Below are 16,138 nucleotides of genomic sequence, written 5' to 3'. Positions count from 1 at the left end.
AAACTAAGAGAAAAGAAGAAAACCCTCTATGGATGAGTTCTTCAAAGGCAGTGAACACACACTGTGGTTCTTAAGGGGTAATGGAGGAAGAAGGGCGCTTGGCTTTCCTTGGACCTTCCTCCTCCTCCCAACCCAGTTCCCAAATCAGCTTTTCTCACACATGTTAGCAATACCCACTCCAGCCAAATGCATTAGCATCATTTGTCCTCGAGACTGTGGGGATGACGAGGGCTTTTATGGTCCTAATGAATCCAACTGTAGAAAAGGAAAGGCTTTACTAGCCAAGTGCATATTAATGCTGGAGTTAATATTATTAAATTTGGTATTAATAATAAATTGTGGGATTCCTTGGTGGGTCACACGTAAAAGCAGCCCTTTCAATTCTCCCTTGCTAAGCTGTGAACACCACAGGGAACGGGCTTTGTTTGTGTGGTTAAGTTGTCCTTTCCCTGGCATCCATTGGTTATTCATTAACTGCTTATGAACTAGTTCAACAGTGAGACTAACAAGTTTGCCCTGTACTTTCGTGTGGAAGACACAGCAGTTTCTCTTTCTTCAGACTTGTAAAAGGCAGAGATAGGGTCATTACAACAGATGCCTCTGGGGCCATGCCATATCCTCTTGGCCATGTCTCTTTCAGCCACAGCTGTGCTGACTAGTTCTGTGCACACCCAGGCTCACCTTGTACTGCCAGTGATCTCAAACACACACTTGCAGTTTCTGCTTTATAGATTTGTGCAAGACTGAAAGAGCTCCCCAGGCCCATGTGCAAGCACAGCTTAAAAAGTGTGGGGAAATTAACACATGTGAATTTGAAGCTCAACCAGTGGGGATCTTTAATTGGGATGTTCCCACCCCCTGACTTCTAGCCAAGCAATTCTGGGAGGCATCCCATTCACTTCTTAAAAGGTCCCTGTTGCTCACCACAGGAAACTTGATGATGCACCTATATAGTTGACTTTTCCTCTTCCCTGTCTCTTTCTTCCCTCTCTCCCATGCCTGCTTCCTGAGATCACCTCCTAAATAAATGACCTGTGCCCAAGCCATTGTCTTAGGTTCTACTTTAAGAGAATTCAAACCAAGACATTCCTCTATTTGTGTTCTGGGCCTCACACAGTAGATACATTCACTTAGGAGAACCTGGAGTGACCAAAGACCATTCTAAGTGAACAAAGTCCCCTCCCTACAGTAGGGAGATATAGACCATATAGTAATCCATCAATATATGAGACATAACGATAAGTTTTGTGAAGAGAAGTAAGGAAAATGGATACAGGGCGACAGTGGATGCTCATTTTGGTGGAGTGGCTAGGAGAAGGCGTTTCTGAGGAAGTGACATTACATAGGGGTCTAAGTAAGGAGAGAGAGTTGTGCAATGGTACAGGGAAGAACTCTCCAGGCACGGAAGGCACAAGTGGAAAGGCCCTGTGGTAGGAGCATGTATGACTTGTTAGGGAGAACAAATGCCAGCATAGCTGGAATGAGTGAGGAGTGGGGGACAGGGAGGAAGTATGGCATTGGAGATCCCAGTTTCTTGTTGAGAAGTATAATCTTGTATTCCTTATCCTGGGCACTGTTTTATGAAAGGACAAGGAGCTGGTTTTAGAGTCTGGCAGCTCTGAAGTTGAAGTCCAGCCTGGTTATTTGATGGTGTATGATCCCAGACAATTTACTTTGATATATGAAAACTTTCTTTTCCTTGTTTATAAAATAGCAATCATAAAACCTATCTCAGGATTTGTATTGGGCAGGACTCCTGGTTACAAGTAATAGAAAACAAATAGAAAGTAACTTTGGCGGAAAAGGAAAAACAGTGACTAATACACCTGCAATATCCAAGGGTAGATTGAACTTCAGACATGCCGGGGTCTGGAGCTTCAAATGATGTCATCAGGATGGTCTCTGTCCCAAGCATTGGTGTGATCAGGCCTGGGTCACTTTGTTTTTGGTCCCTGACATGGGATGTGATTGCATCGATGATCACCATTGATCACATGCCCATCTCTGATGGATAGAGGGGACTTTAGCTCCACCTAAGTTATGTAGATTGAGGTTGGGGAGAGCTGGTTCTCAAGTGGAAACCTGGGGTACAGCTGTCATCCATGGATTTAAAGCAGGTCACATCAGCAGATGTCCACTAGAGGGCAGGTATGAGGATGAGCCACAGGTCCCTTAGCACAATGACACATGGGGAACTTTGATAGATATTTGCTAGACTACCATTGCCTTTTTTTTTTTTTTTTGGCTCTCTTATTTTCTTTTTGCCAGTTTCTTTCATATCTAGGCAATATGAATCTTTTTTTATTTATTTGACAGAGTTATAGACAGAGAGAGAGACAGAGAGAAAGGTCTTCCCTCCGTTGGCTCACTCCCCAAATGGTTGCCATGGCCAGTACTGCATTGATTCGAAGCCAGGAGCCAGGTGCCTCCTCCTGGTCTCCCATGTGGGTCCAGGGGCCCAAGCACTTGGGCCATCCTACACTGCCCTCCCAGGCAGAAGAGGAGCAACCAGGACTGGAACCCGGTGCCCACATGGGATGCTGGCACTGCAGGCGGAGGATTAACCAAGTGAGCCACGGCGCCACCCCCGAATTTTCTTTATTTCACACACAGCTACCTAGAAGTCAACCTGGCTCTCCCAAGAAAAAGATTTATGAAACCTGGTGCTGGTGTTGGAAGAAATGGAGCAGATTCAGGCTTCAACCACTAACGTTTGATTTCGCAGAATTCAGTAAATAGCTACATGGTCATCCCTGGCTGGATAGTGTTGATGCAGAGCTGCATAAAACACAACTCCCAGATTAACCATCTTGTCATGTAGAGGCAAAAGCGTAGTAGGAAAAGTACACACTTTGGATCCCAAATAACCCTCCTTCAACCTGTTCCTTCATCTATAAAATCACAGTTAGCCTAACTCATTAGGTTGTATTACATTTTAATCAAGATGGACTGTTTTGAATGTTTGGCCAATAAAAGTAAAAATGTCTAGCATTCTTGACATCAAATAATGAGATGAGAACCAAATAAGCATTTGAATCTCCTCCCCTCTCCCTTTTTCCCTCCTTGCCTCTCTTCTTTCCTTCCTTCCAAAAGTAATTCCTTTTTCAAAAAAACAGGGAAGTTCTAGAGAGTTAAATAACTCATAATATGTGATATATCTAAAAGTAATTGTGTTTAAGCACCAAAACTTTTGCCCTCAAATTTATGAGACCAGACCTTTGGGCAGTAAGGTGGCATAGTTGAGGGGAGCACTAACATTTATTAACCATTCATGCATCAGATATGCTACTTACAATATACCATTTACTCCTCACCTAATTTCCTGGATGAGATAGGATTATCTCCTTTCCAGATAAAGAAGCAGTCTTTGAGTTTAGTCATCATCCCTAAATAATAACATTCAGAAGTGGTGAGGCTGGCTTCAAAACCAGGTCTCATCTCTCCCCACCCCCTCAAACTCACTCTTTCCACTACCTCACTCTGCTGTTATGATAAAGGTAAGAATCATTATGCACTGGTTCTTCAAATGTAAAAGAACATCATGGATCCCAGCAAAATGAAAACACTCTGTTGATGAGACATCCGCACTTCCATGTTTATTGTAACACCCTTCACAGTCAACAAGAAATGAAAAAAGTCCCAAGTGCCCATCACTGATGAATGAATGAAGAACATATGGCACACATACACAATGAAATACTACTCAGCCATGAAAAGGATGTGGTGTTACTTACAACATGGATGGAACTGGAGGTCATTATGTTATGTGAAATAAGCTAGTATTATGTCACCTCACTCAGAAGTGTTTTTTTCTTTATTTTATTGAAGTTATAAGTGTGGTGGTGGTTAGCAGAGGCTTGGGAGTGAAAGGAGGAAAAAGGGCTAGGGAAAGGTTTTTTTTTTTTTTTTTAAAGATTTATTTTTTATTTATTTGAAAGAGTTACAGAGAGAAGTAGAGACAGAGAGACAGAGGTCTTCCATCCACTGGTTCACTTCCCAAATGACCGCAATGGCCAGAGCTGAGCTGATCCGAAGCCAGGAGCCAGGAACTTCTTCCGGGTTTCCCACGTGGTTGCAGGGGCCCAAGGACTTGGGCCATCTTCTACTGCTTTCTCGGGCCATAGCAGAGAGCTGGATCGGAAGCAGAGCAGCTGGGACTTGAACTAGCACCCATATGGGATGCCAGCACTGCAGGACACAGCTTTAACCCAGTGAGCCACAGCACTGTCCCCTAAGGAAAGGTTTTTAACAGGTACTAAGTTGTGGTTAGATAGGAGTCAGGGGTTCTGAGGGGTTTATTGCATGGTAGGTTGACAATAGATAACGTTAATGTACTACGTATTTCTCTATAGATTAAAAGAAAAAAACCTAGAAGACAGGATTTTGAATGCCTTCACCATGAGGAAGTGTTAAACATTTAAGGAAATAGTTTACTCTGATTTGACATTCTCTGTGTATACATTTATCAAAACAACATATGGTGCCCCAAAAATATGAGTACTTTTTCATGTCTCCTAAAATGTTTTAAGTAAAAATTTTTAAAATGCCGTTATGTTTTGGAAGAAATAAACTAACTGCAGCTGATAGGTGAACATGAGTCCCTTAGAAAAGCAGTTTCTCACTGACAAAGTGATTGAACTTGTACATCTGCCCAGGTGAAGGGAAGGTGGGGAGAGGCAGGGAGAGTCCTGCCTCTCCCTGGTTACCAGAGCAAAAAGTGTCAGCAGGTTAGAGAGTGGCAGCCCCAGGGCAGCCCATAAATCCCCTTAGTATTTTCCAAAAGGTGTAGAGTCCTGAGCGGAGGACCTTTCTCCCCACCTGGGCTAAATAATTCACTGCCTCCCCTCCCCCTTCCATTTTGGAATTTCTCTGCTGCTTTTCTCCCAACCTGTTTTCAATTTGCTCTTGTGGCCGGCTTTGACTGTGACCTCAACTCAATCAGAAGGGAGAGGGTGAGGGGAGGAAAAGGGAGAGGGAAAGGAGGAGGTTTGCAGGAGTGCTGAAAGGAGAGAGAGAGATTCAGGTCAGGGTGGGCCCTGAGGAAAGTTGCTGCGTGCCTTGTCCGACTGGTTCTGAATTTGCAGCAGAACCTTTTCTGTTCAAGGGAATGCAAGCAAGGATGGAGTCTGAGTGGTTAAAGAAATGTATGGGGGTCTGGCCCCAGCCCACTCGGGTTACAACCCCAGAAGAGCTGTAATGGGGAACAGGCGCATTCCTGTACAGCGACTCCCAACTCCCTATCTGTTTTCAAGGAAAGAAAAACAGAAAAAGAATGTTAGAGACTTGAACAGGCCTGGGTGAGATGGTGTGACAGCAGCCTGGGTTCTAGGAGGGCTCTGCCATGAGGCCCTGACCATGTACAGAGAGGAGGGGCAGAGGCATCCTAGGCAGAGCAGCCCTCATGGAAGGCACAGGGGACCTAGGTTCTGGATTAAGTTCCTGAAGAACTGTAAGTCCTTGAATGAGGGTGCGACCGTCCTGAGTTTTCATATTTATATATCAAGGAATGTGGCAGAGGTTCAGGATTCAAATATTTTAAGCAAGGAAATTTTTAAACCAAGATTTTACAATTTAAAAAAACCAAATGAGGTTGGCATTATGGCAGAACTGGTTAAGCCACTGTGTGCAATGCTGGCATTCAATATAAGCCCGGGTTTGAATCCCAGCCTGCTCCTGTTCCAGTCCAGCTCCCTGCTAATGCTCCTGGGAAAGCAGCTGAAGATGGCTCAAGTACTTGGGCCATGTCACCCATGAGAGAGATCTGGATGAAGTTCCAGGCTTTTGTCTTTGGCTTGGCCCAGCTTCCACGCTTGCAGCCCTGTGATGAGTGAAGCAGCAGATAGCAAATTCTCTCTCTCTCTCTCTTTCTCTTTGTCCCTCTCTCTGTGTGTGTATGTGTGTCCTTCTCTCTCTGTAACTCTGCCTTTCAAATAAATAAATAAATATTTGAAAAAAAATTTAAAAAGAAGATATTCCAGGTCCAAGAAGGTGGCAGGATGGAACAATGCACCCAGCACAATGCCTGGTGCACAGTCAATGCACACTCATGTTGAAGTCACCAGAAAGTGAAGATGACGACTCTTGTAGCAACTTTGAAAGCTCGTCCATTCTCAATGATTTTGTCTCACAGACTAATTTAAATTATCTCATAGGCTATAGGAGTCAAGAGTTTCGATTCCAGATCTACCTCTCAGTCTATGTACAGCCATGGACATGCCATTTTCCTTCTTTGATAAGTTCGCATAAAAACTAACTTCTAAGAGCCCTTTATCTCCACTCTTTTATGATGACAACAAAAATAATGGAAGTAACATATTTTTGAGCTCTTACTGTGTGCCAGACATTTTGCTAATGAATTTGTGTAAAATATTTTATATGATTGTCATGACAACACTATTATCTTGTTCACATGTGAGAAAATGGAAATAGAAGTTGTCTAAGACTATAAGTTCAGAGCTTAAGTACTTAACCATTACACCATGTTATAAGTATTGTTCACTCAATTGTACCACTGCCAGGTGCAGAGCATGAAATATTTTGCAATCACGATGTCTATGTTGAATTGCACTGATTTGCATTTATGCATAGCAAGTGCTCAGACCTTTCTTGGTGCTCCCTCCACTAACTGAGGAAGGACACTGACGAGTCACTACATTCACCTGTTTGCACCATGGTTGCATTTAAACCTTCTGTGATACAGTGCCAAGAAAAGCAATCTTACAACTTACTTTATGAGCCTGTTCTTGTATTTAACACCCCTTCCTGTTGTTGGATTACAACAGTAGAAGGTCAGGGACCATTTCTTTTACTGTCTCATTCCCCAAGCCGAGCTGAGAGAGTGACATGAATTCAATTGCAAATTGAATAGCTTTTCTCAAACCATCACTTTGAAACTTTCTATAGGAGGCAGCATAGCATAGCATAAAAGAAAAGGCTTTGGAATGAAAGAACAAGGGTTCAAATCTCAGCTCTGTCCCTTTCTAATTTTGCAATCTTAATATCAGCTTTGTTGGGGGAGGGGAATGATAACATGTAGCTGTTTAGTCTGCTGTGAAGATTAACTGGGAAAAAGAAAAGTATATACCAAATGTCAATTTACTTCCTTTTAACATTTTTCATTGATATATAGATAGATAGATATACATTTCCAATTAAAACTGTGCACTAATATCCTTCTAATTCCCTTGATACAGTTAGTTTTACTCCAGTTACCCAGTTTTTTTTTTTTTAATTTGACCTATACCAATAAACCTTAGAACTTTTTAGAACTTAGAAGTGTGCTCATTTTACTGAACTGACATGCTTATGGGGCTTTTACCCACGGTTGAAATCATTCTGAAATTCGTGAAAATATCTGGAAGGATATGCCCATTTGAAGATGAATGTCAGCCATCTTTTGGCTTCAAGGCAATTAATTGCTACAGGCCACAGACATACTGAATTCCCTCATGACGAGCCAACTCTTTCAATGGCTATCTGGGAACAAATTGAAAAGCAGACACACATGGATCCAAGCTCAAAGAAAACAAATATAAGCAGCCAGGCTTGGAATCCTGAGAAACCAAGCGAAACAAGACCTTCACTCCATCCACTGAATAATTTCATGTCTCTCTCTTTTTCTTTCTCTCTCCTAACATTTCACTCTGTATATTGCTCTACTTTCATATCAGTTGGAAGGGAGATATTACTGGTTTATGGTTGTTCTAAAGAAGCTGACATGAGCCCTACAGAACAAAGTTGGATGCCAAAACTTGTGATAAATAAAAGCTGTATTTACTTCTTCATTTTCCAGCAAGATCTATGATCTTAGACATTTTTGTTTCTTTCTAGATCCTTACCTTTCTTTTCTTTTTTTTTAAAAGATTTATTTATTTGAAAGTCAGAGTTACGCAGAGACCCTGAAAGAGAGAGAGAGAAAGATAGGTCTTCCATCGCTGCTTCACTCCCTAGTTGGCAGCAATAGCCGGAGCTGTGCCAATCCAAAGCCAGGAACCAGGAGCTTCTTCCAGGTCTCCCATGCGGGTGCAGGAGCCCAAGGATTTGGGCCATCTTCCACTGCTTTCCCAGGCCATAGCAGAGATCTGGATCAGAAGTGGAGCAGCCATGACTCAAACCAGCACCCATATGGGATGCCGGCACTGCAGGCGGTGGCGTTACCTACTACGCCACAACACCGGCCCCCTTACCTTTATTTTCTTGTGTCCAAACTCGTAAAATAGTTATTCACCTCCTATAAGAGGAAGGAAAGTGAGACTTTGAAAAGTTTGTGGATTTGCAATAAAAAGTGGAAAACATGTTGCTGACATTAGCCTGATTTAGACACTTGCTGTGGTGTCTACATGACAAGTCTATCAACTATAGATTTTAAAAAAATAGAAAGCCAAAATCTAGTATCCATCCTACCTGCTCTACTGATCTATAGGGACAAATATGTCTAGAAATGTTCTAGTGAATCCCAGGGCCACCCTGGTAATTCCATCAGACAAATGTTACAAGGTGAATGAAAAATTTTGTTCTTTTATTGTGCTTTGTCAAGAATGAGACTTTTACCAGGACCAGATGGCTTCACTGCTGAATTTGATCATTTAAAGAACTAACTCCAATTCTTCTCAAGCTATTCAAAACAGTTGAAAGGGAGGGAATCCTCCCAAACTCCTTCTATGAATCCAGCATCACCTTAATTCTTAAACCTGAAAAAGATAGAACAGAGAAAGAGAACTATAGACCAAATTCTCTGATGAACATAGATGCAAAAATCCTCAACAAAATACTAACCAGTTGAATCAAACAAAACATCAGAATGATCGTTCATCCAGACCAAATTGGGTTTATCCCAGGTACGCAGAGATAGTTCAGCATTCCTAAATCAATCAACATGATAAATCACATTAACAAACTGCAGAACAAAAACCATATGATTATCTCAATAGATGGAGAAAAAGCATTTGATAAAATATAATACCCTTTCATAATGAAAACTTTAAGCAAATTAGGTATAGAAGGAACATTCCTCAAGACAATCAAGGTAATTTCTAGCAAATCCACAGCCCACATCCTATTGAATAGGGAAAAGTTGGAAGCATTCCAACTGAGATCCAGAACTAGACAAGGATGCCCACTCTCACAGTTGTTATTCAGTATAGTCCTGGAAGTTGTAGCCAGAGCCATTAGGCAAGAAAAAGAAATCAAAGGGATACAAATTGGGAAGGAGGAAGTCAAACTATCCCTATTTGCAGATGACATGATTCTATATATACGGGATCCAAAAGACTCCACTAAGAGTCTGTTGGAACTTTTAGAAGATTTTGGTAAAGTGGTAACATATAAAATCAACACACAAAAATTGATACACAGACAATGTCATGGCTGAGAAAGAACTTCTAAGATCAATCTCATTTACAATAGCTACAAAAAAATCAAATACCTTGGAATAAATTTAACCAAAGATGTCAAAGATCTCTATGGTGAGAATTATAAAATGTTGAAGAAGTAGAGAAAGAAACCAAAAAATGGAAAAATTGTCCATGTTCATGGATTAGAAGAATCAATACCATCAAAATGTCCATACTACTAAAAGCAATTTACAGATTCAATATGATACCAATCAAAATACCAAGGACATTCTTCTCAGATATAGAAAAAGTGATGCTGAAATTCATATGGAAACACAGGAGACCTCAAATAGCTAAAACAATATTATACAACAAAAATAAAATCAGAGGCATCATAATACCAGATTTCAAGACATACTACAGGGCAGCTACAATCAAAATAGCCTGGTACTGGTACAAAAACAGATGGATAGACCAATAGAACAGAATAGAAATGCCAGAAATCAACCCACATGTCTACAACCAACTTTTCTTTGACAAAGGACCTAAAATCAATCCCTGAAGTAAGGACAGTCTCTTCAACAAATGATGTTGGGAAAACTGGATGTCCACATGCAGAAGTATGACACAGGACCCCTACCTTACACCTTACACAAAAATCCACTCAAAATGGATTAAAAATCTAAACCTATGACCCAAAACCATCAAATTATTAGAGAACATTAGTGAAACCCTGCAAGACATTGGCATAAGCAAAGAGTTCTTGGAAAAGACCCCAGAGGTACAGGCAATTAAAACAAAAATTGACAAATGGGATTACATCAAATTGAGAAGCCTTTGCACTGCAAAAAAAAAAAAAAATCATCTAAACCCCAGCAAAAAAAAAAAAAAAAAAAAAAAAAAAACCCTAGCACAAGGGCCAGAAAGATAATAGATAGATTTTTTGAGTAATTTTTATAGGTAGTATTATTGCAACTGACTGGACTACAACCTACCAATATGGTGACCTTGTGGAATAATCCATTCTCTTGTCCTCTTGTCAGCAGAAAATTATGTGTTCAGAAGGTAGTTTATTATTAACACCTATTCAGTGATTTTCAAGGGGATTTGGATCTGCAAATTAGCATTTAATAAACCATAACCTGTATTTACTCATAATTAGCAATTAATTAGCTATTAATAAACCATAACCTGTATTTACTCATAATTACTTCCAATATGGAAAGGAGTAAAGGGAAAATTGCATATCCTGATTCATAATCTCACTGAAATTTTTGTCAAAGCCTAATAAAATTTTAATTGTTCTAAAAAAAAAAAAACCACTCAGGAAAGTGAAGAGGCAACCAACAGAATGGGAGAAATTATCTGCAAACTATGCACCTGATAAAGCATTAATAATCAGAATATATAAAGAGATCAAGAAACTCAACAACAAAACAAATAACCCAGTTAAGAAATGGGCAATGGACTTAAACAAGCATTTTTCAAAAGAAGAAATCTAAATGGCCAACAAATACATGAAAAAATGCTCAGGATCACTAGCCGCCAGGGAAATGCAAATAAAAATCACAGTGAGGTTCCCCTCACCCCCCATTAGAGTGACTTTCATACAGAAATCAACAAACCACATCCTGATGAGGATATGGGGAGAAGAGTGCCTTAATTCCACTGTTGGTAAACTGGTACAGCCACGGTACAGCATGGAAATAACCACAGAAATCTCAGTATAGAGCTACCATATGACTCAGACATCCCACTCCAGGGAATTTACCCAAGGGAAATGAAATCAGCATATGAAAGCGTTATCTCCACCCTGGTGTTTATTGCAGCTCAATTCACAATAGCTAAGACATTGATTCAACCCAAATGTCCATCAACCGAAGACTGGATAAAGAAATTATGGGATATATACACTGTGGAGTACTACTCAGCAATAAAAAAATGAAATCAGGTCATTTGCAACAAAATGGATGAAGCTAGAAAACGTCATACTTAGTGAAATAAACCAGTGCTAAAAGCACAAATACCATATGTTCTCTCTGATCTGTGATCTGAGCACCTGAAAGGTAATCTATAGGAGTGAAATTAACACTTCACGATGTAATGACTTCAAACAGCCATTCTCTCACCTGTTGAGGGACAGTTTTTTTTTTTTTTCATACAATTTGTTGAATTCTTTACTTAGTATAGAGTTAATGGTATGCGTATAAAGTTAATTGAAAAAAGATCTTGGTAAAAAATAAGAATTTGAATAGGAGACGGAGGAAAAAGAGGGTTGGGAAGGTGGATGGGAGGAAAGATATGGTAGGGAGAATCACTATATTTCTTTTCTTTTTTTTTTTTTTTGCAGGCCCCATTTTGATACTTTGCTCCTTTATTAGAAATATAAACAGGCTCTCACTCGTCTCTTTTTATTTGTCGTTTTGCATTTTTTTGACAAATGATTTTTGGTAGCTTGTGTGGACGCTGAGTCATAAAATAACTTTCCTAGCTTTGCTCTGCGCAGCCCGGCAGCTCCACCGACCACTAAAAAACCCTCGATACAAAAACACCCCTGCCTGGCTTCACAACTCCCAAGCCATCAAGCTCAGAGCCCAGCTCTTCCCTCTCAAGCCCAGGGAGACGCCCCTGGCCGGGCTCTATACTTCTAAAGTTATATTTATGAAAAGCATGAAGTTTGTATTCCTTAAATGAAAGATTAATTCATATATATATATATATGTAAAATTTCCACCAAAATCAGATTATTATTCTATAATAGAGAGAAAGAGAAGAAAGGGAGAGACAAAGGGAGAGAATCTTCCATCTTCTGGTTCATTCCCCGAATGCCTGTAACATCCAGGGTTTAGCGAGGTTGAAGCCAGGAATCCTGAACTCCATCTATGTCTCCCGTGTAGGTGGCGGGTGCCCAAGCACTTGAATCATCATCTTCTGTCTACCAGAATGCATTGCCAGGAAACTGGATCAGAAGCAAATTATCCAGGACTCAAACCTATAGGGGATATGGACATCCCAAGCAGCAACTTAACCACTGCATCACATACCTACCCCCATAGATTATTTTTGATGGCTATGAAATATCCATTTTAATCTTTAAGCTACAATTGATATGGCTATTACTGTATTTTTGAACATTTGATTATTTCTAATTCCTTGCTAGAATAAATAACTGTACACTCTTTGTCCTCATAGCTTAATCTTTGTGTGCCTCTATGTTTTCATTTTGCTTTTAAGAATCCTTATAATGATTCTAGTTTCTTCACCTTAAAGAGAAAAAATTAAGGTACAGACATGAAACTTTAGTTGTCCAAAGTTATACAGCAAATTCTTAGCACAGCTAAGAGTACACCACAAGATTCCAGATGATTAATTGTTCTTTCTAGTTTTCTTTACTTTTTAGTCAGCTTTGTTAGTTCTCTTCCTCATAAATTTCAACTGTCTCCTAAAATCCAACAGCAACTTTTAAAAATCATAAAATTCAGGGCTGGCACTGTGGTGTAGTAGGTTAAGCCTTTTTCTGTGGCACCAAAATTTCATATGGGTGCCAGTTTGAGTCTTGACTGCTCTGCTTCTGATCCAACTGCTTGTTAATGGCCTGGGAAAGCAACAGAGGATGGCCCAAGTCCTTGGACCCTTGCACCCACATGGGAGGCCCAGAAGAAGCTCCTGGCTCTTGGCTTCAGATAGACTCAGCTCTGGCTGTTGTGGCCATTTGGGGAGTAAACCAGTGGATGGAAGATCTCTGTCTCTGTCTCTCCCTCTCTCTGTAATTTTGCCCTTTGAATAAAATAAATAAATCTTAAAAAAATCATAAAATTCAGGGATTACAAATAGGTGGCATTTGTTCTGCGACTGTCCCTTCCTTACTCTTGGTCTTCAACACTAATCTATATCATAGAAATCTGAGTTCCTTAGCTGGAATAGGTCTTTGCTGATCTCAACACAACACCTGTGCAAAAGAGTGGCCATGTGACACAATTTTACACTCTTAGTCCACTCCTTCATTATATAAAGAAGGAAAATTCAATTCCAAGAAAGAAAGGCCTGGCTCAAGGAATTAAGAGGAAACTAATGACAGTGCCAATGTCAGAATAGTTAACTCTTGACAGAAAGTATAATCCTTTTGTTGACTTTCCATCCATATATCTTTAACACACTATGGTTAACCTGATTTGAGCCTTGCTATATATAATCTTATAAAGGTAGGTGTTAGCCACTTTACAAGTTAAAAAAAAAATTCAGGCACTAATTTAAACAAAGAATCATCAGGGCTAAATACTAGACTGTGTCACATTTAGGCATTTTGTTTTTTCTAACCACTGATATTTCTGATGATGGTATTTGGACATTTAATGGATTTGGAAAACCACAAGAATGTCTGCTCACCAAAGCCTGAGCTGCAGAGCTCATCTTTCTCTGTCTCCCTCCAGGAGAATTCCTGAGTTTTGCTGATGACTTACTCTCTGGCCTGGGCACATCTTGCGTAGCAGCTGGTCGAAGTCATGGAGAAGTCCCTGAAATCAGTGTCTACTCGGTTATCTTCAAGTGTCTGGAGCCCGATGGTCTCTACAAGTAAGACATGCTGGGGGCTCGGGAAGCAGAAAGCGGAGAAAGGGCAACTTCAAGCCTGGGAGGGAAGGCATGAGTTATTCTGTGCAGGCCAGCCACTGGGCACCCAGTATGTGCACTTTGGGATACTAAGGTTCAGAAATGTCCGTGGGATGTGTGATCATAGTGGGTCATAGAATCATTAAAAAACAGTGCAGAAAGGCCCAAGAAGGCCAGAAATACAAAACCATTCTTCCTATTGTTAAAGAATTTACAGACCAAGGGGTATTGGGACAGGAATCTCAACCTAGTGTTTTTTTTTTTTTTTTCACTTTCTTGCTGTTTCCTCTTAAAATTAGATTAATGTATCTTTGTAATACACATATACTGGTATACATATAGATCCAGCCATTGCCATTCTCTTGGAAATAGTGCCGTTATCACTCCTTTGTAGAATATATTGGAGTCAGCCGGCGCCGTGGCTCAATAAGCTAATCCTCCACCTGTGGCACCAGCACACCCGGTTTTAGTCCCGGTCGGGGCACTGGATTCTGTCCCAGTCGTTCCTCTTCCTGTCCAGCTCTCTGCTGTGGCCCGGGAGTGCAGTGGAGGATGGCCCAAGTCCTTGGGCCCTGCACCCCATGGGAGACCAGGAGAAGCACCTGGCTCCTGGCTTCAGATCAGCGCGGTGCGTCGGCCACAGCACACCGGCTGCAGCTGCCATTGGGGAGTGAACCAATGGAAAAAGGAAGACCTTTCTCTCTGTCTCTCTCTCACTGTCCACTCTGCCTATCAAAAAAATAAAAAAATTAAAAAAAAAAGAATATATTGGAGTCATTGTTCATTGCATTCAAACCTATGGAGTTGTAAGAGGAAGTCACTCAGACTCATATATGTTAGTCTCAGAAGAGAAAAGGGGCTCATTTTTCATGTTTCTCACCTCCATGAGTATTAATACCTCTGGATACAGCCATCATAGGTATAACGTAGAGCTCTAGAAAGAAACTTGGGCCACTTCTCTTATTTTTATCTTTTTTTAGCAGTTTTTTTTTTTTTGAGCCCTTGCAACAAGCTTTTTTTTTCTTTAAGATTATCTATTTATTTGAAAGGCACAGGCAGAGGCAGAGAGAGAGAGAGAGAGAGAGAGAGATCTTCCATCCACTGCTTCACTCCCCAGATGGTCACAACAGTCAGAGCTGCACTGATTCAAAGCCAGGAGCCAGGAATTTCCTCCAGGTCTCCCACGCAGGTACAGGGGTCCAAAGACTTGGGCCATCCTCTGCTGCTTTCCCAGCCCATGCACCTCTGTTATTATCCTAGATATGAACATTAGTCACTAAGTAGTCAACTCATTAATTCTTTATTCACTCACTCAATGATTCATTCACTAATCCATTCACCCATTTATTCCTCTCTCTCTCCTTGTTCCATCCATCCATCCATCCATCCCTCTCCTTTATCTGTTTTATCTACTCTTGTATACCTCCATTTTATTTACTTACTCATTATTCAGTTATTTTGTTCATTCATATTCATATTTACTCATTTATAACTGATTTGCTTATTAGGTAGACATTTTCTGAGGATTTTGTATGTTTTGGTCCTGTGTGTAAGAATGTGACTAAGATCAAGGTCCTATCCTCAGAAAACTCATAATCTAATGGTGATAGGAAGGACCACAGACTACGGACTCCACTCTGTGTTTGATGAGCCTCAGATTCAGCCTTTGTCAAACAGAAATAATAAAACCTACCTTGCAGTGAATCAAACAAGAGACATCCTAGTGTAGCATATCCAAGTATGTGCTCATTAAATATTTGTATATACACAATCTGTGAGCCTCACTCACCTCTGAAACACATTTAATCTCCTTCTTTCTTTCCCTGTATGAAGACCAAAGACCTTGACGTCCTCTTGAACTCTTGGTGCATTCAGACTTCTTGGTGATACTCAATGCACTGGTATAGCAAACCCAGGAATTTTACTGTAAAATGGAAATTGGCCTTCTGATCTTGCCTCACAGCATTCACTGTATCTGAGATGCTGGGACCTAAATTTTCTCTTAAATGACTTACGGGCAGTGAATGCTTTAGGATTGGAATCCCTGAAGTACAATAGGCTATCAAATCTCTTCCAGTGGACCATCTGGACACACTTCACAGAGGAGGTGGGATATACCTTGGGCCTTAAAGGATGACCACAGTCCTGGTATAGTGGTGAGAATGTGATCCAGATTTCTTTGAGAGCGTAACTCCATT

At 40.6% G+C, this 16,138-nt stretch overlaps 1 protein-coding gene across 6 annotated transcripts in view; it reads left to right on the top strand.

Annotated features, from left to right (window-relative positions):
* The window catches only part of ASTN2 (astrotactin 2), a 1,018,233-nt gene that overhangs the window by 948,754 nt on the left and 53,341 nt on the right, over positions 1-16,138 (top strand). For all 6 annotated transcript variants that reach the window (XM_008273385.3, XM_070066427.2, XM_070066421.2 and 3 more), the window contains one exon: positions 13,763-13,904. In XM_008273385.3, coding sequence (XP_008271607.3) covers positions 13,763-13,904 — 142 coding nt within the window. The remainder of the gene's footprint in view (positions 1-13,762; positions 13,905-16,138) is intronic.

This window comes from Oryctolagus cuniculus, chromosome 1 (assembly GCF_051225735.1).
Source record: "Oryctolagus cuniculus isolate XC-2025 breed Fujian yellow rabbit chromosome 1, ASM5122573v1, whole genome shotgun sequence".
Taxonomy (NCBI): Eukaryota; Metazoa; Chordata; class Mammalia; order Lagomorpha; family Leporidae; genus Oryctolagus; species Oryctolagus cuniculus.
The sequence above is the reverse complement of the archived record's forward strand: the minus strand, read 5'-3'. Positions and strand labels throughout refer to the sequence as shown.